This window comes from Lissotriton helveticus, chromosome 5_1 (genome assembly GCF_964261635.1).
Source record: "Lissotriton helveticus chromosome 5_1, aLisHel1.1, whole genome shotgun sequence".
NCBI classification, from domain to species: domain Eukaryota; kingdom Metazoa; phylum Chordata; class Amphibia; order Caudata; family Salamandridae; genus Lissotriton; species Lissotriton helveticus.
Window position 1 is genome coordinate 2,113,202,161 of NC_136065.1, and position 27,005 is coordinate 2,113,229,165.

At 49.3% G+C, this 27,005-nt stretch overlaps 1 protein-coding gene across 1 annotated transcript in view; it reads right to left on the bottom strand.

Moving 5' to 3' along the window:
* Positions 1 to 378: 378 nt before the first annotated feature.
* The window catches only part of LOC144754021 (barH-like 1 homeobox protein), a 35,036-nt gene continuing 8,409 nt past the window's right edge, over positions 379 to 27,005 (bottom strand). Inside the window, exons 2-3 of the mRNA XM_078641535.1 lie at positions 25,190 to 25,412; positions 379 to 661 (exon numbers count right to left, since the gene is read on the bottom strand). Of these exons, the coding sequence (XP_078497661.1) occupies positions 379 to 661; positions 25,190 to 25,412 (506 nt within the window). The remainder of the gene's footprint in view (positions 662 to 25,189; positions 25,413 to 27,005) is intronic.

The following is a 27,005-nucleotide window of genomic DNA, read 5'->3' on the forward strand; positions in this document are numbered from 1 at the left end:
TCTTGCAGGCACCACCCCCACTTCTTGTTCTTGAATAGAGCCCCCCATAGTTTCCGTTTTTGGAAACAACACCCCCTCTTCTGTTTTCTTGAATAGAGCACCCCCATATTTTCAGTTCTTGGAAACAACACCCCCTCTTCTGTGTTCTTTGCTCTTCAAGTTTTAAAAAGTTTTCAAAGTTTAATATACGTCAGTCACACATTCTCCGCCTTTGAACGGGGCTGTTTTCTTCATGGCTGGGGGCGTTTTTTTGCTTTTAAAGAAGTTCTGAGCCTGTTTCCACCGCTTCCACCCTGCCCTCGGGGTCGCACAGGGCGCGCCTCCCTGCGGACCCCCGGGGCACCAGACACGCTTCTGGGTAGTCCCGGGAGGCCGCCCTCACCGCGGCTGCGCAGCCCGGGGCAGGACCCCTCCCAGCGGGGGCGGCTCGCTGCCTCCTTGCAGTCCGTGGATGAGGATTCTGGGGACCAGAGGCCTTTGCAGGGCGGGCGGGGGCGCGCTGGGGCCCCGGTACAGGTACAGGGCCGCCCCGGGGTCCAGGTTGGAGACCAGGCTCTGCGGGTAGAAGTAGGGGGAAGGGAACATCCGCTGGAGAGCAGAGTAGTTCCCTGCCTCCGCCAGCAGCTCCAGGCCCACGGCCGTCTGCCGCTTCCATTTGGTTCTACATGGAGAGGAAACAAAGAGAGACACGGTCAGAGTCAGAACATGCTTTATTCGATTTTAGAAAATTTATAAAATAATAAAAGCAGAATTAAAAAAAACTCTTCATACAGATAAAAGGTTTGCAATACAAATTAAAAACATCTGTCGCGACAGTGCATAATTTATCATTTTAGAGATTTACAGCTAGATTCATCAAGCCGAAAACGGCTCGCAAAGGGCCAGATTCTGAGAATCCGGCCCTTTGCGAGTGCAATTTTTGCATTTGGGATTCATCATCCCAAATTCAAAAATCGCTAATTAGGAAATCGCATATTTGCAAGGAATTGCATTTAAGGAATCTTAATCTTAAATCTTAATTTAATTTGCGAATTCGCAATTTTTGGCCGCTATTTACCACGATTTGTAACTTCGTGGTAAATAGCGAAAACTTAGAAAAATGCACTTCAGTGCATTTTTCTAAGTTGCATGTTACACACACACATGTCCTTGGGACATGTGTGTGCGCAACACATGTGTACATTTGCTTTTCAGGGGTGCTACAGGGTGTCCTTTGGACACCCCTGCACCCTTGAAAACGCATCCTTATTTGCGATTAGCAAATTGCTAATCGCAAATAAGGAATAACTCCCCATTCATTCCTATGGGCCTTTAGGCCCATAGGAATGAATGGGGAGTTATTCCTTATTTGCGATTAGCAATTTGCTAATCGCAAATAAGGAACATGTAGGAATCGCAATATTTTCTGCAATTCCTACATGAATCCCGTTTTGCAAGTCCTTAATAGCGATTCCTTATGAATTGCTATTACAGTCTCGCAAAATGAGACTTTGATGAATCTAGCTGTTAGACAGTTATGCTTTTCCTTTTCCTCATAATGCTTTTCAAAAGTCCAATCATAATACCTGTACAGTACAAGTTATCCAATAGTTGTAAGTAGAGAGATGGTCAGTTCGCACATCCATGCGTCTCCAGAGAGCCAATCACATTCTTAGGGGATCCTGCCAGTCTGAGCTCGCGAGATCACCCCAAACATGTGGAGAGGAGGGACATGGTGATCCCACCGACAACTGTTACAACGAATCTCTCTCCTAGCGCCTGGTGCACCTGCAGAATGGCGCAGACTTGCCCCTTCTGAGTGCAAAAACATGTTTTGACCAGAATCTCGTGGCCACAAGGGTTTCAGTGCTAAAGACTCCTCACAGACACTTGTTGGTCTTTCTTCCTCCTGTACCCACAGGTTCACTCCTAGGTACAGTAATGGCGTACACCCTGTGACTCCACGCAGACACGTCTCTACCCCGGCGACCCACATTTTCACGCATTGCCTCCTCAGCCTTGTGTACCCATAGGTGCACTGCTAGTACTTCAAGAGCTTACGTCCTGCAATTAGGGGATTAACGCGGCTTGTTCAGCCTCTTGTACCCACAGATTCAGTGTCAGTACATCAACGACTCATACCCTGAGATTCGACACACACACATTGCTTCTTCAGCCTCATGCACCCACAGGTTCACTGTTAGTACATCAAGTATTCTTACCATCTGATTGAACACTTAGCCTCTTGTACCCACAGGTTCACTTTTAGTACTTCAAGGACTTATACCCTCTGATTCCACAAGTACATTGCTTCTTCAGCCTCGTGCAGCCACAGGTTCACTCTTAGTACATCAAGGACTTAGATCCTCAGATTCCACACGTACTTTTCTTCTTAAGCCTTGGGCACCTACAGGTTCACTGTTAGTACATCAAGAACTCATGCCATCTGATGCCACACGCAGGCCTCTTGTACCCACAGGTTCACTCTTAGTAGATCACTCACAGTGTGGAGTGGTGTGGCTCACTGGTTAGAGGCAGCAGACCCGGAAGCAGAGAACGGCCCGGGACCAGGGTTCAATTCCCGACGCGGCAGGGTCGTGGACCAGGGTCAATGGACTCGATAATTCTCGCCTTGGTGCCTACTCTAACCAGGGATCACACTCTGCAACTCTGGGCATTAGCTTGCCTCATCTCTACAACAGCCCCCCACATTCGCCGGGGATGCCTGGTTTCACCTTGGAGATACCCAGTAGGGACCATCTCACAGGGATAGCCAGGACGGGTTCCCCAGCGGTCTACAGCGCCACAACGCCTCAGGGCAGCAGTGCTCTTTACAAGGCACATACATTTACATTTACATTCCACACTCAACCTCTTGTAGCCTGGGGTTCACTGTTAGTACATCAAGAACTCATACATCTGATTGAACACTCAGCCTCTTGTACCCACAGGTTCACTCTTAGTACATCAAGGACTTCTACCCTCTGATTCCACACATAGATTGACAGCCCACCCTTGTGTACCCACAGATTCACTGTTAGTACTTCAAGAGCTTACACCCTGTTATTCAGTAAGGACATTGCTTGTTCAGCCTCTTGTAACCACAGGATGTGTGCCTTGTGATCACACACACACATATTGGGTTTTTTCACCCTCTTGTGCCCACAGGTTCACTGTTAGTGCATCAAGGACTTATCCCCTCTGATTCCACACATAGATTGACAGCTCAGCCTTGTGTACCCACAGGTTCACTGTTAGTACATCAAGGATTTAGACCCTCTGATTCAACACTTACATTGCCTGCCCAGCTTCTACTACTCACAAGTACCCCGTTAGTACACCTACTCACAGTTTCCTCACCCGTGTGTCAAGGCCTTTGCATGCTGAAGTTCCTCAAATGCATACTTTTGTTTGGTCTGCCCCTTGCACCCACCGGTTCACCATTAGTGTTTGATGGACTTAGGCACACTGAATCCACAATTATATTACTTGGTCAGCCTCTCCCACCGCATAGTAATCTTTCCTCAAACTAAGGATTTAGACCCTTGTGGGTCCAACAATATTTGTTTATCAACCTCTGCTACCCAAGTTTTTTCTCACTCAAGAAGGACTGAGGCAAAGTGCTTCCATGAACAATCTGTTGTGTAACTCCACCAAACCCACGTTCACCTGCAGCATATTGCATCCTTAAACTATTGTGGAGGGGGGCGGAGCTAGGTCCCGACAAAATGGCGGCTCACCCTTAGCTCGCCTGGGGAGTGAGAGACCGCCTTCTCGTTTTTCAGGGTGTACAGTGTCCAAACTGCAGCACACGGATGAGATCAGTGTACTTAACACTCAGGAGAGTATGGGAGCTGCTAGCGCTGGGTCTGACGCCTGTATAAGTGAATCCGCTGTGCCTCCCCACACAGGGGCTAACGGCCACGCTTGTATCACCACGATGTGGCAGGCTGTAGGAAGCCGTTGCACGGAGACCTGGCTCTGAACAAGGCCGCACCGTCCTTGCCGGACTCCGGCAGGTGAAGGACCCACCACCGGGACAGGAATCGCAGCAGGCCCTGAGGAAGAGGGCTCGCCCCGCCCATCTTGTTGGAGGCTTCATGTTCCCAGGAGTAGCCAGGGCATCTGGTAGGCCCGAGGGCGCCTCGCCTTACTCCAAGGAGACACTGCCACCTAAGGGCTCCGCTGTACCACCCGCACTGCGCTGCTTTCACAAGTGAGTCCTGTGCCCCTCATGCACACTAGAGCCTTGGTGGGGCCTGAATTACTTGGAACACTCTTCGATGTCGTCAGCCGCCTGAAAGCCTAGAGGAGGTTATTAGATGTACAGCTCACAACCCTGAATAAACAAACAGCTTCAAGTTCTCTCTCCCACTTGCGTGTTCCCCACGCCGGTGCAGAGTGGGGTCCTCCAGGACTGTGACCCCCTACATCTGGGATACCTACAGGGGTGGCTCTGTTGGAATGAAAATGTTTTCGCTATTTTGCCGGTGCATTATTCTATGTACGTTAGCATTTGGGGCACAATTTTATGTTTGGCCGCCATTTTGAACCATGATCAAAATTAATCCTTGCTTTTTCTTGAAACGGCCCGGGGTACGTTTAGTTTCTCCAAGGTTGGGCCTTGCTTTGCTAATGAATACACTCTTCTTATTAGCGCATACCTTTCCCACTAGATAGAGGCCTTCTTCCACTAGTCTAGAGGGGGACACGGACAGAGTGACCTTGGGCAGGGGATAGTGTGGGCCTGGCCTCAGAATCAAAAAACATCCTTCTGTACTTCTTTGTTGAGCTGCATCTGCCTGGGAAAGTCCATTATGGGCTTGCCTTCATTGGTTCTGAATTGTACATAATGTATATCCATGTTTGCTGATGTCAGTCCCTCCGCAGCACTCCTTACAGACTGGGCAGATCGGGCTCCACTCGGGTGTATCTGAACAAACATATATTGGTTTGTATTCTCTACTGTCTGACCGACTCTTCATCAGCCGCGGCCGGCAGTGGGAGTACCTGCAGGGCGGTGACCTGGGGAGAGGGAGGGGCAGGGTGGGGGGTAGTAATGTATGGATTACGGAGTTTTACAGGTAAGTAAGCATTTAAATAATTAAAACAAATTTCTTTGCGCGCACTGCATCGTATTTGGTGATGCAGTGCACTCAACGAAATTTGTTTTATTTATTTAAATGTTTACTTACCTGTAAAACGCCGTAATCCATACATTATTACCCCCCACCCTGCCCCTCCCCACGTCACCGCCCCGGCAGGTACTCCCACTGCCATCCGCGGCTGCTCTTCATTTGATATGGAAGGCTGAGAGGTGGTTGTGAGTGACCCAGGTGACTCTAAGCGGGCCACTTCCTTCAGCTCCATCACCCTCATGCTCCCTATATGGGGAGGCTCCCCCATCCTGTGTGAGAGCGCTGCTCCTGCCCTACCTTTTCAATGACCTTGTGTTCTATATGGTCCCTTTACCCGTGCTTCTCTAGGTGCCCCCTATCAAACTTAGCAGTGGCAGATTTGAGACCTGCTTCATGGTTTGCCCCCCAAGAAAAACGGATGATTGCCATCCCCACGGCTTCCCATGCAGAAGACCCAGGTGTGATCCTGACAGACTCAACTGTACTGCAAAGTATTACTTTTTGAGGCTTCTTTGACTGTCTACCTGCACCCTTTCATGCCGAAACCCAAGCCTGCTTGTCAACTCACATTCCCAGCTGTGATGGCAAATACAGCCCAGCTCAAGGGGCCGATCATTGACTCACCTCCAGCCCCCTCTACTCTACAACACTCCTGAACAAGATGGCTGATATCAAAGGCTCTACTGCACAGATGTCCTCTGCGGGTACCGTGACAAATTTGGAAGCACAATCCCTATGAAGTGACATAAACCACTTTCAGACCAAGCTGACTACTGTCGAGGGACTGCAGACGGACAAGGAATAATGACTGGATGCACCTCCAGACAGGAGCTGAGATATCTGGGGGCAGATTTACAAGCACCTTGCGCCACTTTTGCGTCACTTTTAACATGGGAAAAGTGATACAAAAGTGGCACAAGGGGATTGTAAATCTGCCCCCTGGTATCCTGCAGAGGGTCATCGACTTAGAAGACAGCAACTGCCGAGACAACATAAGGATTATTGGCCTCCTGGAGCGTGCTGATAAAGACAATATGTTTCACTTCCTGGGCGCACTGATCCCTACTCGTATGAATCTCACCTTTACCCCCACCCTTGAATTCCACAGGGCACTTTGGGTCTTCTCCAATCTAGAGCCTGACAACGGTATTGTGGCGTGTTGCGTGAGACATCAGCATGCTAGATAAATTGTTCAGGAAGACAAAATCATGGCTCCTACTGATACGATAACATTCAAGTTCTGTTTGTTGCGGACTTCTTTGCACTTAATAGCGCCACAAGGAATCTGTTCCTGGTTCTCTGCCCTCGACTCAAGAAGGATATTAAAAACAGCCTTCTGGTACCCACCTCCTTGCTCATCTCATTTCAAGGCAGAACATCCAAATTCCATGAGCCAGGGGACCGGGATTTATTTCTGGATGCCTTAGACGACATCAACAAGGATGCCGCTCCATCTACGGCCCCTTCTGACTCCCCTCCTCTAACCTGACAGTATGACCCAGGTGGACTCCTCTTCATTGGAAAAACTTAAATATTGGGACTCAGTCAAGCAGAATTGGACTTAAATTGCTTGACAAAGCTCCAGAAAGACTTCCCATTCAAGAGATAAATCGCGATCAGCTCTTAAGACCTGATGGTGCCATAAGTTCCAACTTCACCAGGCGATGCTTGCTTCATAACATATACTCGAGGTCATTATATGAATGTGCACTCCCTTTACCCCCTTTTCTTGATTATATGGCACTGTGGGGTGTGGTTGAGGTCTACCTGGTTTAGTGTTCTTTGTTCATTGCTGTTGTTGTGCTCTGGGGCAGGAGGATGGGAGTAATAGTTATGATGTTGCAAATTTTCTAGGCCCTACTTTGTCACGCCCCTCCCGCAGTCTATTCCCACTCTAATTCTCCTTTGCTGACTCTCTAGCCTTACTGTTTCTCCCTTCAGCATCTTACTTTCCAACCTGTGGACTAAACAGGGACCCTTAATGGTGGGCAGCTTGGCTCCCTTCGGTATCGGCACCTCCTATCAATGCCCACTTCCTGGTACAGTCCTTGGGTCTATCAGAGGCCCGCTCACTGCCCCGGGACCTACCCCTACTCCAGATGCAACCTTGGTAGCGACCCTCTTCTAAAACAACCCATCCTGCCATACGCTCAACTGCTCTGCTGCACCCACGCCTCCTCACCGAGCCACGCACCAATCGTACCCCCTACTTTCAGAGATCCCAGGCTGCTCGTTGACCTCCCCCTGAGGTTAACCATTAATACCCCACAGCAGCATTCAACATTATGATGCATCCTCCACCATAAAGACCTTTGAAAGTACATTCCCTCAATGTCCATTGCTAGACACTTATCAAACTGAAGATAATCCTTTTTGGGCCAACACAAACCCCATATCGCCCTCCTTCAGGAAACCCACCAACCCTACAGAAAGCAACAAACGTCGGAGGGACTGTGTGGCCCGCCTCCTCCCCGCTGGCATCTCACTCATATTGCGAGGTCTGGCTGAGATGGGTGGCCCACCTAGAAAATGTGGAGGCGCTATAGTTCTTCATAAAGATCTCCCGTACAGACTCCTCCAAACGTGGACGGGCACCGACGGATGCTACGTGTTTACAAGGCTCTCAATACAGGGGACACAGGTTATTGTGGGCTCTGTGTATGTCCCGCAGACATTCAAGAGTGGGGTTTTCTCCCGAATGAGTAGGCTAATGGCAGTCTTTGGTGCCTCTAGACTCATCATTGAAGGAGACTGGGACACTGGACCATCTCCTGGACAGACCGGGCAGACCAGACATACATCACGATGCCTTGCGAGACCTGGTGCAGGACAACACTCTCTGTGACCCCTGGACACTCTTGCACCCCCAAGCCAGAGACTATACTTTCTCCTCCTGTCCCCACAACATCCGGACGTGCATTGACTGCTTCCCCTGCACCCTTAGTGACCCAGCAATTAGCAAATGCGAATATAGCCCTCTGTGGGATCTCAGATCACGACCTTGTGGATTTGCGCTTAGCCCTGTGATTGCGTCAGCCTCCTATAATACGTAGAGAGATACCTGGAGGATAATAGGGACTCTGTAGTTTCTGTGCAGATGCTGTGGGGGCTGGACAAGCTGTCCTAAGCGGCATGTTAAAGAGGGGTGCAGAGTTGGCCAAACAGAGGCTTTCAGACTCTAGACGTCAACTGGACGCTCAGATTGGTTCCCTGACCTCTGCCTCCCCCTCTTCCCCTCTTCCGGGATCTCCTGTCGCTTAAGTATCAATTGAACACACTGTGTACATCGGAGGTTGGAGAAATGCCTTCCCCGGAAACAACAGAGACATTATGAACAGGGTGAAAAGGCAGGGCGACTCCTGGCTTACCTACTCCGCCAGCTGGACTCTTCTAAGGCAATCCCTGCCATTCGCGATCTGGAGGGCCACCAAAGCCCAGACCGTCCCTATACGTGTCTTGGTTTACCAAGAGGCCCTAGATAACGGGCATCTCTCTGCAGAGCTCCTCAGGGCTAGAATCTCCGTGACTCGGACACTGGGGAAGGATCCCCTAGAATGCTTTATCTACAGACCAATTTCTTTGATTACTGTGGATGTTAAGATATTGGTGAAGGTTTTGGCGATGTGCTTGAATAAAGTCACCACCGGCCTTATACATCCTTTGCAGGTGGGCTTTGTCCCTAATCTCTCCTTGGCCAATCGCATGCGCACTCTCTCTCGTAGTGTTTGGCAGGTGAGGGACGATGTGGACGAGAAAGTCCTTGTCTCCTTGGATGCTGAAAAGGCCTTCCACCGCGTCGACTGGGGTCACCTATTTTGGACCATGGGGAGGATGGGCATTTGTTGCATTTTCATTTCCCTTGCTGAAGGCGTGTATCATGCCTCCGATGCATCCGTTGCATGTGGAAGGCTCTCCACCGTAAATTTTCATATTCATCGCAACACCCAATAGGGATGTCTCTTGTCCCCGTTGCTGTTTATGCTGGCTCTGGAGCCTCTGGTGATTGCAATAAGATCTAATGACAACATTGAAGGCATTAACATCATAGCTGGCGTGGTTAAGGCCTTTTACTAAGCGGGTGACAGCCTCTTGGCGTGATCACACCCCTCTGCCGCCTCTTTGATGTCCCAACTCAACTCTTTTTCCCAGTTTTCTGGATATAAGATGAACTGGTCTAAATGCGAGGCCCTACCGCTAATACCACCACTACGAGAGCCTCTCTGGCCAACCTGCCCTTAAAAGTGGCTACAGCCCCACTTGAAATATCTCGGGGTGCATATTTGTCGGACCTGAAAGACATGGTCTCAGATAATGTGCATCCCCATCATAGACCGTATGGAGCGTGACTTTAGAGGGTGGTTTGACCGGAATCCCTCCTTATGGGGAAACGTTCCCGTCATCAAGATGAATGTCCTCCCACAGTTCAAGTATATCCTCGGTATTCCGCCCCTCTTCATAGCTAGTCTGGCTGAGGAGGGCTGGTCGCACAAAACCGGTCCCAGGATGCTTGTTTCCGATCCAAGGAAGACATGGCTTGGCAGTTCGGGTTGGACTGTTCCCATGAGGCGCAGGGTCAGACTGATTTGCATATGTCCATGTCTGAACAGGGGTGGCAGAGTGAGCTAAAGAACGATGATGGATTCAACCCAGATCTGTGACTGGGGGTGAGTGTCTGAAAAGTTTCAGCGCTCCGTCCATCATCTCCTTTGCCCCTCTTCATAGCACCATCCCGCCTCTGGTGCACCCAGCGCTCTATTTCCCTGATTCATTTGCGGCCTGGATAAGCCGAGAATAAAGGGGGCTAAGCTGCACTCCTCTTCAGAGCAGGGCGACTTACGTCTCCCACATGTGGAGGGTTATTGGTCGGCGCAACAACTGGCCAACTGAAGTGTATTGGCTGTCTACATCCGGCCATACCCATATGAATGCTACTGGAACAACACATATTACAGAGATCCAGTGACCTCGCCATATAGTACACCTCAAGACCGTCGGCTAACCCCCTCTCCAGCCCGATCATGCACGCTTCCCAATGTGTGTGGCATAGGGCCCATCGGCTGGTACGAGTCCAAAGCAGCATTCATTTTTAAGCTCCAATATGGCACAATGTGGCCATCACGTTCGGGGGAAGAAATTGACAGGTCCATCTGGATTAACCACGGTGTTTGCTACATCGATCAGACGTGCCCCCTCCCTGAACATCCTCAAGAAAACACTCAGGACCTGGTTTTTCGACTGAACAGAGCTGCAACCCCCCCCCCCCCTCCCCACCCTGCAGCGCCTTGAGACCCTCACGGGTGAGTAGAGCACTTACAATTCCCCTGATTGATTTATTTATTTGATGATCTGGTTTCTAATGGTTCCATACGGCCGTTTCCATACTTGAGGAGTGAATTTGCGATCCCACACTCCCAGCTATGCAGATATAATCAATTATCTCATGGGGACAACGCATATCGACCTACCCAGCTCTCCCGTTGCTCAATACACCCCCACTTGGAAAAACTTCAGAGGGACTGTGACAAGATTGTGGTCTGCTGAGCCCTTGCCGCTCCTCCCCGACGTCGACAACATTGCGTGCTTGATGGAAAACACATCTCAATACGCAATACTTGGATGATGAAAAGGGACCTGAAACTCCATCCCCTTAACAAATACTTTCCTGACCAACGTCAACTAACCTAGACTTCAATATGAGAGTTGACTCCTCTCTCTCTTGACATTCAAGGATAGTTGGTAACCGGTCTGTGTTAATCCACCTTCGTTAGTTTTCTCTCTCTCCGCTGCACTGTTTACCTATTTTTCATGTATTTTTTTTTATCTCTGTTTTGCTTCCTTACTGCCTTCCTACTATGTAATGCAATTTCCTTCTGTTTTTTACAGTGTGTATGTAAAGCGCTCTAATACCTATGGGCCAAGCTAGCGCTATATAAAACTTTTAAAATAAATAAAAATATGTAGATGATTGGGATACCCTACTAGCTGATTACACAAAGGGACTACCGGAGGCACCCCTCAGGTATGGCTTGTGTTTTTTAACTCTTCACCACTGGCACTGATCCCCAGTGAGGTGGCATGGTGCCGCCTCAGCATGGATTCTCGCTGCTGGATTGTGGTATGGTGGACTGCCATATAGTCCAACTCTTATGGATGGTGGCCGGCTGAGGGCCTTCCGGTTGCAGACATGGGGCCATATGAAGAAGGTGCTATGGGTGGATAGACCTTTGACCGCCCGGCTGGTGCTACTGCACAGCACTTCTGATCTCCCCTCCGTGACCCAACATGTTAACAGGTGGCTCTCCACAGCCTCAGTTGAGGCCAAACTGGCGATCCGATCTCACCCCAGAGAGGCCAAAGAGTGAATGTGTGGCTCCATTTGCTCCAGCTATCGAGCTCCCGGTAAAATAAGTGGGGGGGACTCCGTCCACCCGCGTGGTACCCCGACTCGAGCCCTGTATAACTCATCCATCTCCTGTGCCTGTTCTCCGAGATCACACATGCCTGTTCACTGTAATTCGTTTCCCTGTTGTGGCCTCTCGCGGGAGCCTGGCGTGTGGCTACATCAAAGGTTCTGTTGAGCTCTGCAAATGACGTGGCTCCTGGTGGAATATGTGGCAAGAGAGGCAGGTCTGTGATACGCTGACACCGCTGTAGCCGTAGAATCACATCCCTCCAGAGTATGTGGCATCAGATTCACGGGGTGACTGAGTGACCTGGGGGCCCGGAGGGGGCGGGGTCTCAGGATTTCCCATCCGAGACTCACTGAGCAGGGGCCCACTTTTCATCTCATCTGTATCTATTAAAATGAATGAGTACCTGAGTGCAGGGGCGTGGCTACCGTTGGTGCAGCAGGTGCAGTGCACCGGGGCCCAGAGCCCCGAGGGGCCCACTGAACCCTGATAATTGCTCCAGCAGTCCGAGGGGCCCTTTCCCTCGCTTGCATCAGGGCTCAGGGAGTCCTTGCTGGGCTGCTGCCTGAGTGAGCGCCTCTTCCCACCATCCCTGGTATATCTAGGCGCTTTCTATCTGCCTGCAGATCAGGATGCGTGAGGGAGACGGGGGGGGCCTTGAAATCTGGGACTCAGGAAAGGTGTGAGGTGTGGGGGGGCACACTTGGAAATCTGGAGCCGAGGAGAGATGTATGTGGGGGAAGCGTGTGGGAGACGGGGGGGGGGGGGGCTTGAAATCTAGAACTGAGGAAAGGTGTGTGCGGGAGACCAAATCCTGGAAAACCTGGAGCCGAGGAGAGATGTGTGTGCGGGGATGCGTGAGGGAGACGGGGGGCCTTGAAACCTCGAGCTGAGGGGAGAGGAACGCCTCGAAATCTGCAGCTGGGGAGATATGTGTGGGGGGTGCGTCCCTAATAACCCTGTTTTCTGCACATTATGGATGTTAGGAGTAGATACAACAAGTGCTGTTGTATGTAATTGTTCCATTATTTTGGGGCTGGTCTAACGTGATACCCCCCCCCCCCCCCTCCCTTCGGCTTATTTTATATTTTCCCTGAAGACATTCGAACAATGTCCGGCACATGTTCCCGTGCTTGTCTGCAGATTTGGGCTACCCCGAGAGCACATTCATTTTTTTTGTTTTTAGACACGCGTAGATTGTGTGATTTGCCCCAAATCACAGGATGTTGGGCCGTTGCCGAGAGATGAGCCTGGTTCCGTAGTTGGCAGCTCTGGTCGTTACGCCACGTCCTCATTCGATTCAGGTTCGGGGAGGGACGAGGGGTTAATGCACCTGCAGCAATGATCTCCTGGCATCAGATCACCGACGGCGCCGGCTCCGTAACTCCTCTTTTCCGCGTGATAAAATAAGTGCCATTAACTCGAGTTGGACCGTCGTTCTCCTTACAGCGCCAACGCGCAGCAGGACGGCAGCAGCAGGCGCTTTATCCATGAGGTTTCATTTATTATCACCTCTGTTAGGAGTTCCCTTTGTTATTTTCCCTCAAGCAGTCGCGCGGACACCCCCAGTTATCAGCTCCCACTCTTTCTACTTCGCACTAGTTGTACTGATAATAAAATAGATGTTTTTAAAAACATCACTTGAGCGCGGGCTAACTTATCTCCACTTTGAAGGTACCCACCCCGGCTCCTGTCACCTACGGACGGACCCCTGGGGGGGCTAGTTCCTTCAAAATACAAAGTCAATAAGTGTACAAAGAGGACTTTGCATTCTATGTTCAATTCTTGGTCTACAGTTTTATTACAAGCATAATTAGGCCTTTATTGTAGTAACATGCTTACATTTCTTTATCCATACAACTACAACGGGAGTTATTTTGCGAAACATCGTAAATTCGCCGACAATGCATCACTCAGTAATGGCTTCTTGGCGCTGTCGGCGTCTTCATTTGTATAATTATTTATTTATTTATTTATTTATATAATGCGATTTTATATAGCGCGAACTTTACCCCTCTCTGTTCCTAGTCTGAGGGGTTTCAGACCCCGTTGGACGCGGCATGTCCAGGATTCTGTAAGATATATCGAATTACAGGCCCGAGGGACCGGCGGCGCCAACAGACACGTGAAGGCGCTATAATTATTCGAAAAAAATGCTTTAACACAAAACCACTTATCTATTTTATCGACCAGGACTTCACAACGACTATTTCAAATTTCGATAGATTTCTTTTTCGTACGATAAATATATTCCTCTAGAAAATCATGTGATCTAGGAAATATATATTTCATTTATTATTTATGTGATCTTGCTAAACAAACTCATTCGTTTTGTTTGCGGTTCAACCACATGAAATGATTTTCCTAAAAATATATGACATCTTTTAAAATTGTTATGCTGTTGTCTATGTTTAAAAATACATTTGTTCCGCTGTAAACATGGAAAACACGGAAGTGAACATCGGCGCAGGAGAATTAAGCGTCAGTGTGCAATCAATGCTGATTTCTAATATATTTAGCTTTATAATGTACGTATAGTTGTTTTGGGAATTTTAACTATATTGACATATGGCGTTCAAGCGTATTACAGACATTTATGAATTATATTATGTAGTATAGCGCTTTTAACATGAATGCTGTTATTCCCTGCATAGTGTACCCCCGTTCCTCCCGGGGCGCATGCGCAGTAGTGTGTGTGTCTCGCCCATGTGTGTACCATGACACTCTTGCGCAGTGATGCACTTTAGCAGACACTGTTGTGCGATGCGCGGCGTGTTTCAGGCCCGCCTAAAGGTGTGTGATGCGCACCTGAACGTGCGTGTGTACGCCTATGCGCGCACACACAATCCTGGTGTGTTGTGACATTCTTTAGGTGGGCCCCGTTTCTGTGTCATACATATCATGGTGCCCGCGTGTGCTGCGCACTGAAGCGTGCGTGCGCGTGCACGCCCGTGAGCGTCCGATAACGTGAACCCTGCAGACATTTCTTCACCTTGAGGCTGGCCCCAGCTGAGGCCGCGCGCGCCCGCAGACACCTGCTCACTTTTACATTTTTAATTAACCCGTTACATATTTCAGAGGAGACAGAGTCGCGAGCCGGGTGCCCCCTGCGCAGGGACGTGTCCTTAGCTGGGGCGCACGTGACTGCTGGGTTCGTGGGGTACTGGGTCCCATGCGGCTGGTAGGGCGGTGACGTGGGGAGGGGCAGGGTGGGGCTAGTAATGTATGGATTATGGACCTTAACAGGTAAGTAAACATATAAATATATAAAACGGATTTCGTTGCGTGCACTGCATCACATTTGGTGATGCGTTGTGCGCAACTAAATTCGTTTTATTCATTTATATGTTTACGTACCTGTTAAGGTCCGTAATCCATACATTACTAGCCCCCACTCTGCCCCTCCCCATGTCACCGCCTGGCAGGTACTCCCACTACCGGCCGCAGCTGCTGGGTCCGACACTGGGTTACAAAAGATTGGCACGGGGTAAAGAAGTGACGAATCCGTGGGGAGCTCTTGTGCTGCGCGTGCAAGACATAGTTGGGCAAACACGAGCGTAGTTTTCAGTGGCGCAGCAGGTGCAGTGGTGCCAGGGCCGAGGGGTATGCTAGTGTTAGGGCCACTGACCAAGCACATTTTACTTCGGTTGTACCACAGAAATAGGGTTGCACCAGGGTGCACATGGATGAAGCACACGCAATAAACCACAAAGCGTATTTACAAGCTGCCACAGGAATGTCACTTTTTACGACGTTCCTGTGGCGATACGGGCTTCACCTTATTTACAAGGCAGCTTCAAGCCACTTTACCTGGCTTTACGCCATCTTATGAAAAGGTCCCCTTTCACGCTACACTTAGCCTGAAACGGTTGTGTTGGGCAGCGCCAAAACTAAGATCAGGGAAAACCTGGTCTTAACCTGGCGAAATGAGAAGAAATATTTTATTTCTCTTGTTTCTTCTGTTTCTACGTTGTGCAGCACACATTGAAACAGCAAAAGTGAAAACAACAAAACACCTATTGATTGTTTTTTGTGCAGGAGGGGACACCTTCCTGCACATAAACAATTTTTCCCTGCAACGCAGCCACCCTTGCACCATGGTGCAAGAGTGCCTGCGTTGGCACTAGCCAGCTACATTTAGCACCAGCATGGAGGGAAAAACAGGGGTGCGCATTCTTGTGAATATGGTGCAACCCTGCGTTTGGAAACTGCCAAAGTGTGGGTTTAGCCATCTCCCACATTTTCCTAGAGAACATGCCCCACGTGTCCCTTTACAATTCATTTAACCCCTTCACTGCGGCGGCTATTCCGCCGCAGTGCTAAGGGGGCGGGGCGGAAATACGGCGGGCGCATGCTGGTGACGGAACCGCTCCGTCACCAGCGTCGGTTGAGCTGTGCTTGTGACGGAGCGGTTCCGTCATGGTCCACCCCGTTCAATAGAACGCTCAGGGCAGGCGCGGAATTCGCGCCGGGCAGGCGTGCCGGGCGGGCCATGACGGAACCGTTCTGTCATCAGCACAGCGCACCTGCAGCTGATGACGGAGCGGTTCCGTCATCAGCATGCAACGGGTTAAACGAGCGAAAGACACATACACACATCACATTCTCGCCCATGAGTAAACATTTAAAAATAGTTAATCTACAGGAATAAAAGATAATGATTTTGCCTCAAAAATGTGAACATATTTCAAAGGTAAAAACAGAATACAGTAAAAGTAAGGCGCCAATACATTTTATCCTGTTTGTTGTACAACACAAACAGCAAAAACAGAAATTAATGTAAATAAAAAAAATCCGCAACAGTGCACATTTTCTGTAATGTGGGCTCGAACCAATCAGCTAACTTCCTCTCTTTCTAATTTTAATTTACTCTGGGCTTTGTTTTATTTTTCAGAACAGTTCCTTGCATAAGAGTGTCGACAATCCAGGAAGATTCAAATACATATCTTGCTTTACCCACTTCCCCCGTTCCTTTCTCTCCATCCCCGTCTCCCCACTCTATTCTCTTATTTATGTCTAAAGGGGCATATGTTGGTGAACGGGAGGTCTCCGCAGCTGCTCTCTGCAAGCTTCATTTAAAAAGATAAAAGCTGAGATTTGTGAATACTGAATACAGCAATATCAGAACGGGAGTTCCTTTTTTAGGGCACTGAGTGGATGAAATATGTAATTCACAGTAGTGATTTAAATCCCACAACATTATATATATATATATATGTGTGTGCGTCGAAATCCTCGAATGTAGAAAGCAGCCAAGACACAATATGTTTAAGGTTCGTGATTTTATTTTAATTTGATTTACTTTCTCCCAATGCGCGTGAAGTGACTCTTCTGCTTTTGAAACTTTAATTTTTTTTGTGATTTGCTGAGGGTTGATTTCATGTACAGCCTTCATGTGTTCTACGCTTCTTGTAGTTTTTATCCTTATTAAATTATATTTGTTTTTTTTAGAAGTGTTGTGACATTTCTTCGTGATGTCATGTGTACGAGTAGAATATTTATTGGTTCCCAAAAAAGACTCTTGAAACTTGATGAAATGTGTCTGATGCCAGCTGTCAAAAATATATACATTTAATAATTCATTTGCGAGGCAGACGGTGAGGGAACCAGTGCGGTGAAAAATAAGAAACCCGCCCCGAAAACAGTCCGTGGACGAAAACGGCAGGGAATATATTCAAAAAGAAAAGAGTGTGATGGTAATTGAGGAGGAGAGGCCGGAAGTGGGAATTAAAGGTGCGCCCCGCACATTTCACCTGTGCGCGCGCGGGGGGCGCGGAGGACGCGCTGGAGACGTCAGACAGGATTCGGCAATAAATCTGTTTAATGTGTCAGCCCCGGCTCCCGGCCCTGGCAGCGGCGCGCAGCCCCATTTCCAGCTGTAAATTATTTATAATTATAATAATTGTGTAATTACTGTAACTGCCGTTAATTATTCATGCCCCGCGCAGTAATTGGCATGCAATATTAATGCGCCAATGTGTTGTGCTGGTGTGTTTACTTAAACTACCACTGCGGCCTCCGCCGGCGTGTGTTTGTGTTAGGAAGTCTGCAGGAGGCCCGCGGTGATGACACGGGCACCGGGGGTCAGGGGTCAGGTGTCTCAGACACGCAGACAGGGGGCGGGTACCCATGCCTCAAGCAGCTGCTGCTCCCCTGGGCCGGCATCACAAAGTCTTTCCACCTTACAAGTTACTGAGGTGTGTAAAACATATTTTGGGGTCACTCATTCCAGGGCCACCATCAGTCACGTGATCAGTCGTTAATCATTGGTTAATGCATGCAGCCTCCCGTACCTTGAAAATACCCGTACAGCCCTCCTTACACCTTCACACCTGGCCTGGTCTGGAAATGTGGCCTTTTTATAGCGCCCTGGCTCGCTGGTGGGGCCCCTTTTATGTGGGAGCCCGGGGCCAATTCGTTGTCTCCGTCCAACCCTAGTGCACAGCTTCGAGCTCCGGCCTCTAAACCTCAGCACTGTCTCCTTCCTCTCCGGCCGGCTCCCCTTTCTCGTCTTCTCTTCCTCTTTCTTTTACGTGCTTTTCCCTTTCCCTTTTCTATTTTTATTCTCCTTCATTCACAGACTCTCTCTTTCTCGCTTCATCTTTCTCTTTAATTTTCTTTCTGGTCTTCTCTTTCTTGTTTCCTCTTTGGTTTTCTCCTTCTCTTCTCTTTCTCTCGCAGGATATTGCTTTCTCTCTTTCGTTCTTATTCTGGCTTTCTCTTTTCTCCCAGGCTCTCTCTTTCGCTTTCGTTTTTTCTGTTTTTCTCGTCTCTTTCACTCCCAAGCTCCCTCATTTTTCTTGTTCTCTTTCGTCCTATTTCTGGCTTTCTCTTCCCCCTTCTCTTTTTCTCCCAGGATATCTGTTATTCTTTTTCATTCTCTTTCTCTCCCTGGTTCTCTCTTTCTCCTTTTCTCTTCCTCTTTCTGTTTCGTTGTTTCTGTATTGCTCTTTCTCCTTCTCTTCTCCTCCTTTCCTAGGCCCTTTCTTTCTCTTTTTCTCCCTGGCTTGCTCTTTCTCTTTCATTCACAGGCGTTCTCATTTTCTCTTTCGTTCTCGTTTCGGCCTTCTCTTTCTCTTTCTTTTTCTGTTAGGGCATCTCTTTCTTTTTCTGTTAGGGCATCTCTTTCTCTTGTTCTCTTTCGTTCCCCCTCCTGGCTTTCTCCATCTCACCCAGACTTTCTCGTTCTCTTTTTCTCTGAAGTTCTTTTTGCATTTCTTTCTCCGTCTCTTCTCCTTGTTTCCCAGGCTCTTTCTTTCTCTTTCTGGCTTTATCTTTCTCTTCTCTTTCATTCACAGGTTCTCTCTCTTTTTTCTCTCTTTATCTTGCATTTTTTTGTCTGTTTTTCTCTATTTCTCCCAGTCTCTCTCTTCCTCTTTCATTCTCTTTCTGGGTTTCTCTCACAGCCTCTCTCTTTCGTTCTCTTTCACGTTTTCTCTTCCTCGTTCTTCCTTTCTCTTTCTTTTTCTCCTTTTCTTCTCTTTCTCTCTCAGGATATTTATTTCTCTTTTTCTCTTTCATTCTCTTTCCGACTTTTTCTTTCTCTCCCTGGCTCTCTCTTTCTCCTGTTCTTTTTCTCTTCCGTTCTCTTTTTGTTTTTCCATTCTCTCTTTCTCGACTCTTTCTCTTCCTGACTTCCTCTTTCTCTTGTTATTTTTCCTCTCTTTCTTTTCTTTCCCACTCGCTGCCTTTGTATCTCTTGTTCCTCTCTCTCGCCCCTTCATATGTTTCTCCCTCACCCATTCTCTTTGTGTTCTTCTCTCCTAGTCACTGGACTCCGCTCTTTCTCGCCAGAGCCTCTCCTTTGCCCCCCCCCCCCATTCCACCCATCGTTCCGCCTGAGCCCTCTCTGGCCTCCGATCACCAGGTCACATGTCTAAGTCCGGTACCTGATTTCAGCAAGGGGCGCCACCTTTCACCTTGTCTGTTTCCTACAGAATCTTCTACCTGTTTCATCGAGTTCCAGGCTCTGGATCCGACCTTTGGGTCTGAATCTAGGTCTAAAGTTTAATTCTGGACATGCTGGTCAGAAGTAGGTATTTCTCTCCCCCCCCCCCCCCCCCCCAAGGCCTCCCCCCTCCCCACCCAGAGCTTCGGGTCTCGTCTCTCGCTCTGAGCCCGGAGTCCAGCTTCTGTCGGTCTGTCTGGGATCCTGGTTCTGGGCTCTTGGCTCTGGTGTTCTAGGTTCTGCCTCTTCTAGATTCTCATGTCTGTTTTCTGTCTTCCGTGCCGCGGGTTCTAGTTCCGGACGCAGCTCTCTGGTTCTCTCGCCCGTGCCTCCCACACGCGTGTCTGGTTCCTGGCTGCCCTCTAGGTCTGTTCTCTGTGTTCTCTTGTCTGGTTCTGGCTTCTGCTTTCGAGGTTCTGGTTTTGGCGCCAGAGCAGGGTTCTGACCAGCTCTGCCTGAACACTGGCTCGTGATCTCCGTCTCCTGGTTCCTCGTCCTGAGCTCTGGGCTCTGGTTCTTGACCCCTCGGTCTGTGGCCCCTGCGTGTGGGCAGGGAGTCTGCTCTATGCCCTGGACTCTGCTCTCTGAGTTCCGCTCTCATGGCCTTGGTTTGTAGGCTCCGGCCTCTGCAGAGGGTCACTCTGTTCTGGACTCTGGTTCCAGACTCCTCTGCTTCTGGTTTCTGGGATGGAGTCACTGTGTTCTAGACTCTTGTTCTGGGTTGCGTGCCCTGGTAGGATGGGTTGTTGCACGCTAACTCTTCTAGACTCTGGTTTCAGACTCTGGTTCTAGACTCTGGTTCTAGACAATGGTCTGGTTTCTGGGATAGAGTCACTGTGTTCTAGTCTCTTAGTCTGTGTTTTGGGTTGTGTGCCCTGGTAGGACGGGTTGTTGCACACTCACTCTTCTACACTCTGGTTCCAGACTCTAGTTCTAGACTCTGGTTCTAGTTTCTGGGATGGAGTCACTGTGTTCTAGTCTCTGTGCTTTGGGTTGTGTGCCTTGGTAGGACTGGTTGTTGCACACTAACTCTTCTAGACTCTGGTTCTAGACTCTGGTTCCAAACTCTGGTCTGGTTTCTGGGATGGAGTCACTGTGTTCTAGTCTCTTGCTCTGGTCTCCGTGTTGCGGGCCCTGGTGGGATAGGTTGTTGCACGCTGACTCTTCTAGACTCTGGTTCCAAACTCCGGTTCTAGACTCTGGTCTGGTTTCCTGGTATAGAGTCACTGTGTTCTAGTCTCTTCTTCTGTGTTTTGGGTTTTGTGCCCTGGTAGGACGGGTTGTTGCACACTCACTCTTCTACACTCTGGTTCCAGACTCTGGTTCCAGACTCTGGTTCTAGACTCTGGTCTGGTTTCTGGGATGGACTTACTGTGTTCTAGTCTCTTGTTCTGGGTTGTGTGCCCTGCTAGGACGTGTTGTTGCACACTAACTCTTCTAGACTATGGTTCTAGTTTCTGGGATGGAGTCACTGTATTCTAGTCTCTGTGCTTTGGGTTGTGTGCCTTGGTAGGACTGGTTGTTGCACACTAACTCTTCTAGACTCTGGTTCTAGACTCTGGTTCCAAACTCTGTCTGGTTTCTGGGATGGAGTCACTGTGTTCTAGTCTCTTGCTCTGGTCTCCGTGTTACGGGCCCTGGTGGGACGGGTTGTTGCACGCTAACTCTTCTAGACTCTGGTTCCAAACTCTGGTTCTAGACTCTGGTCTGGTTTCCTGGGATAGAGTCACTGTGTTCTAGTCTCTTCTTCTGTGTTTTGAGTTTTGTGCCCTGGTAGGACAGGTTGTTGCACACTCACTCTTCTACACTCTGGTTCCAGACTCTGGTTCCAGACTCTGGTTCTAGACTCTGGTCTGGTTTCTGGGATGGACTTACTGTGTTCTAGTCTCTTGTTCTAGACTCTGGTCTGGTTTCTGGGATGGACTTACTGTGTTCTAGTCACTTGTTCTGGGTTGTGTGGCCTGCTAGGACGGGTTGTTGCACACTAACTCTTCTAGACTCTGGTTTCAGACTCTAGTTCTAGACTCTGGTTCTAGTTTCTGGGATGGAGTCACTGTATTCTAGTCTCTGTGCTTTGGGTTGTGTGCCTTGGTAGGACTGGTTGTTGCACACTAACTCTTCTAGACTCTGGTTCTAGACTCTGGTTCCAAACTCTGTCTGGTTTCTGGGATGGAGTCACTGTGTTGTAGTCTCTTGCTCTGGTCTCCGTGTTATGGGCCCTGGTGGGACGGGTTGTTGCACGCTAACTCTTCTAGACTCTGGTTCCAAACTCTGGTTCTAGACTCTGGTCTGGTTTCCTGGGATAGAGTCACTGTGTTCTAGTCTCTTCTTCTGTGTTTTGGGTTTTGTGCCCTGGTAGGACAGGTTGTTGCACACTCACTCTTCTACACTCTGGTTCCAGACTCTGGTTCCAGACTCTGGTTCTAGACTCTGGTCTGGTTTCTGGGATGGACTTACTGTGTTCTAGTCTCTTGTTCTAGACTCTGGTCTGGTTTCTGGGATGGACTTACTGTGTTCTAGTCTCTTGTTCTGGGTTGTGAGCCCTGCTAGGACGGGTTGTTGCACACTAACTCTTCTAGACTCTGGTTTCAGACTCTAGTTCTAGACTCTGGTTCTAGTTTCTGGGATGGAGTCACTGTATTCTAGTCTCTGTGCTTTGGGTTGTGTGCCTTGGTAGGACTGGTTGTTGCACACTAATTCTTCTAGACTCTGGTTCTAGACTCTGGTTCCAAACTCTGTCTGGTTTCTGGGATGGAGTCACTGTGTTCTAGTCTCTTGCTCTGGTCTCCGTGTTACGGGCCCTGGTGGGACGGGTTGTTGCACGCTAACTCTTCTAGACTCTGGTTCCAAACTCTGGTTCTAGACTCTGGTCTGGTTTCCTGGGATAGAGTCACTGTGTTCTAGTCTCTTTTTCTGTGTTTTGGGTTTTGTGCCCTGGTAGGACAGGTTGTTGCACACTCATTCTTCTACACTCTGGTTCCAGACTCTGGTTCCAGACTCTGGTTCTAGACTCTGGTCTGGTTTCTGGGGTGGACTTACTGTGTTCTAGTCTCTTGTTCTGGGTTGTGTGCCCTGCTAGGACGGGTTGTTGCACACTAACTCTTCTAGACTCTGGGTCCAGACTCTGGTTCTAGACTCTGGTTCCAAACTCTGGTCTGCTTTCTGGGATGGAGTCACTGTGTTCTAGTCTCTGTGCTTTGGGTTGTGTGCCTTGGTAGGACTGGTTGTTGCACACTAACTCTTCTAGACTCTGGTTCTAGACTCTGGTTCCAAACTCTGTCTGGTTTCTGGGATGGAGTCACTGTGTTCTAGTCTCTTGCTCTGGTCTCCGTGTTACGGGCCCTGGTGGGACGGGTTGTTGCACGCTAACTCTTCTAGACTCTGGTTCCAAACTCTGGTTCTAGACTCTGGTCTGGTTTCCTGGGATAGAGTCACTGTGTTCTAGTCTCTTCTTCTGTGTTTTGGGTTTTGTGCCCTGGTAGGACAGGTTGTTGCACACTCACTCTTCTACACTCTGGTTCCAGACTCTGGTTCCAGACTCTGGTTCCAGACTCTGGTTCTAGACTCTGGTCTGGTTTCTGGGGTGGACTTACTGTGTTCTAGTCTCTTGTTCTGGGTTGTGTGCCCTGCTAGGACGGGTTGTTGCACACTAACTCTTCTAGACTCTGGTTTCAGACTCTGGTTCCAGACTCTGGTTCTGGTTACTGGGATGGAGTCACTGTCTTCTAGTCTCTTGTTCTGTGTTTTGGGTTGTGTGCCTTCGTAGGGTGGGTTGTTGCACACTCACTCTTCTAGACTCTGGTTCCAGACTCTGGTTCTAGACTTTGGTTCTGGTTTCTGGGATGGAGTCACTGTCTTCTAGTCTCTTGTTCTGTGTTTTGGGTTGTGTGCCGTTGTAGGACGGGTTGTTGCACACTCACTCTTCTACACTCTGGTTCCAGACTCTGGTTCTAGACTCTGGTCTGGTTTTTGGGATGCAGTCACTGTGTTCTAGTCTCTTCTTCTGTGTTTTGGGTTGAGTGCCCCTTTAGGTGCAGCTTTAGTTCTGGACTCAGGTCACGAGCAGGGCGTGCCAGGTTCGAGGTTCTGGACTCAGCCTCACTCCCTCTGGCTCCCCCGTCACTCTTTATGATTTATATTTGGCTCTGGCACTGGGCTGTAGCGCTTGGCCTCTCCCGCAGCACTGATACCAGCTCGTGGCACAGCGCCTGCCCGTTGGGCTCCCACCAGCTCATCGTGTCCACTTACCTTCTGGCCCTCAGCTCCCCGTTCCTGCTCTGGGCTGCAGTTCTGAGATCTTGACTCGAGTTTGTTCCTACTGTTCTAGGTCTCAAGTAGCGCCGCACTAGTGGCGCTGCACTTGGTGTAACAGAGGTCGAAAGATGCCGCCATCTCTCCCTGGTCATGTTACTACTAAGCCTGGGTGGGGTTCTAGGTCTCATCTGCGGTTCTGGTACCAGGTCTTGATCTGTGCGTCTGTCAGGTTAAGGGTGCAACTTTCTCAATCTTGCCATGTTTCACCCCTGCCCTTTCCCTGTGGTTCTAGGCTGCGGTTCTAGATCTCACCTGCAGTTCTCGTACCAGGTTTTTATCTATGTCTCCGTGAGGCTGAGAGGTGCTCCTAGGCCAGCCTGTCCTGTTTCACCCCTCTTCCTCCCTCCCTGTGGTTCTAGGCTACGGTTCTAGGTCTCACCTGCGGTTCTGGTACCAGGTCTTGACCTGTATATCCATCCGGCTGACAGATGCCCCATAGGGCCATCCTGTCCTGTTTCTCCCTTCTTCCCCCCTCCCTGTGGTTCTAGGCTGCGGTTCTAGATCTCACCTTTGTTTCTGCTACCAGGTCTTGATATGTGCGTCCCTCAGGTTAAGGGTGCAACTTTCTTAATCCTGTCCTGTTTCACCCCTGCCCCTCCCTGCGGTTCTAGGCTGTGGTTCTAGGTCTCACCGGCGGTTCTGGTATCAGGTCTTGATCTGTGCGTCCGTCAGGTCAATGGGTGCGACTTTCTCAATTCTGTCCTGTTTCACTCCTGTCGCCCCTCACCCCCTCTCCCCCGTGGTTCTAGGCTGTGGTTCTAGGTCTCACCTGTGGTTCTGGCACCTGGGCTTGATCTATGTGTCCATTAGGCTGAGCAATGCTTCTAGGCCATCCTGTCCTGTTTCACTCATGCTCCCTCCCTGTGGTTCTAGGCTGCGGTTCTAGATCTCATCTGTAGTTGTGGTACCGGGTCTTGAACTGTGTGTTCGTCAGGTTGAGGGGTGCGACGTTCTCAATCCTCTCCTGTTTCACTCCTGTCGCCCCCCCCCCGTCCCTCGTGGTTCTAGGCTGTGTGTTTGTGGTTCTAGATCTCACCTGTGGTCTTGGGCTACATACCCATCAGGCTGAGAGATGCTCCTAGGCCAGCCTGTCCGGTTTCACCCCTCTTCCACCTCCCCGTGGTTCTAGACCACGGTTCTAGGTCTCACCTGCGGTTCTGGTACCAGGTCTTGACCTGTGTGTCCGTCAGGTTGAGGGATGCAGCTAGCTCCACTCTGTCCTGTTTCACCCCTCCCCCCCCTCCCCGTGGTTCTAGGCTGCGGTTCTAGGTCTCACCTGCGGTTCTGGTACCAGGTCTTGACCTGTGTGTCCGTCAGGTTGAGGGAGGCCGCCAGCTCCATCCGGTCCTGTTTAACCCCTCCCCCTCCCTGTGGTTCTAGGCTGCGGTTCTATGTCTCACCTGCGGTTCTGGTACCAGGTCTTCACCTGTGTGTCCGTCAGGTTGAGGGAGGCCGCCAGCTCCATCCGGTCCTGCACGCTCAGGTACTTCTGCCGCTCGAAGCTGCGCTCCAGCTGCGCCAGCTGGTGGTCGGTGAAGGCGGTGCGGGCCTTGCGGGGCTTCTTCAGCCGCGCCGGGGGGCTGTCCCTGGAGCTGGAGATCTCGCGGTCCCCCTCCTCCTTCACTGCAAAGACAAGGGGCGGCAGGTCAGAGCGGGTCCGAGGGGCTGGGGAGAGGGCAGGGGAGCTGGGATAGAGGCAAAAACCGATAAAAGGAAAATAAAACAAAGGAAAGGGAAAGAAAAACTAGAAAAAAATAATGTAGGGATAAAATTAAAAACAAAGACTGTAGGAGAACCCAAAAGAAATAGGGAAATGAGTAAAAAGGGAAAACGAGAGCGAAGTGTAAAAAAGATGAAAAGAGTGAAAAGGCCGAAAGAAATAGAAGGAAAATACAAGGGAATAAACACGAAAAAAATAGTGAGAAACTGGGAAAATACATGAAGAAAAAAAATTAGAAGAAAGTAAGCACGAAAAATAATTGTGAGACACTCGGAAAATAAATGAAGAAAATCGAAAAGTAGAAGCACGATAGAGAAAGGAAGAGATAAAGCGAGAAAGCGGAGGGTGGAAGAGAGCGGAACAAGGAAAAGAAAGGTGAAAAAACACCAAGAGATATGAGAAGGTAGTATAAAAGGAAATAAACACGAAGAGAAGAAAACGAAAGCAGGAAAAGGGGGAATGTAAAGAGAGGGGGGAATACAAAATAAAGATCATAACGGGAAAGAGAAAGAACAACGAGAAAACAAATATTATCAAATCAGACAATCTAAGTATTTCTCGGAGAAAACAGATAAGTCTCCGAGAAATACTTAGAAGACACAAAAAGGAAAAGTCGGACTCCGGCGTAAAATACAAAGGAGACAGTTATAAAAACAACGATAAAGAGAGGCGGCTATAATTATTTTAAACGTAGAAAGGAAATACGATCTGAAAGAAATACGTATTAAACAACGAAAGTGAAAGTAAACTGGGGAAGAACAAGAGAAGGGAGACAGTGGAGCAGAAAGATAAAAAGACTGACTGAAATAATGATAAAACACGGAAAGGGAAGAGTAGACGGGTACAAATCAATATAGAACAGCAGTAATAAAATATTAAGGAAAAAAAATAAGTGAACAAAAAAGACGACAAAAACAGATTGAGACGGCTAGACGGAAGAACGGAATCACAAGTGACATCTGTAATCTAAGAAATGAAACCAAAGAAGAAACCAAAAAAAGTGAGCCGGGTGACAGTCCGCGTGCACGCGTGGGCGCGTTAGAATTCACCCGCAGTGGGGCCCGCGACTCCGAGTCCGCGTGGGCCAGGTGTCATTATTAACAGGAGTGCCTCGTTCAGTACCAAAGTGGCCTCTTGGCGCTGAGCCCAAAGTGGAGCACCGAGGCTCCGGCGTCTCACCAAAGGAAAAGGAACATTTTAAACCATTGCGTCCCTGGGTTTGGATACTCAGGGGTCACTGCAGGGAGCAGAGAACTCACTGAATCCGAGAGGCGGGCTGCCCCTAACTCACTGAGGGTACAACTACCGGAAGTACTTCTTGTGGCACCAGATGCGAGGGTTCGTAAATGAGGCTCTCACGTCTTCGTGTCTGTCTGTCTGTCCATCACACGCTGCCACGTTGTCTAAAGTGCATGCCTCCTCGGTCACCCCAGCTGCTTTATGCGATGCGTCGGGTGTCGCAGCGCTACAGTCTTTCTGTGACCCGTCCGGTATAC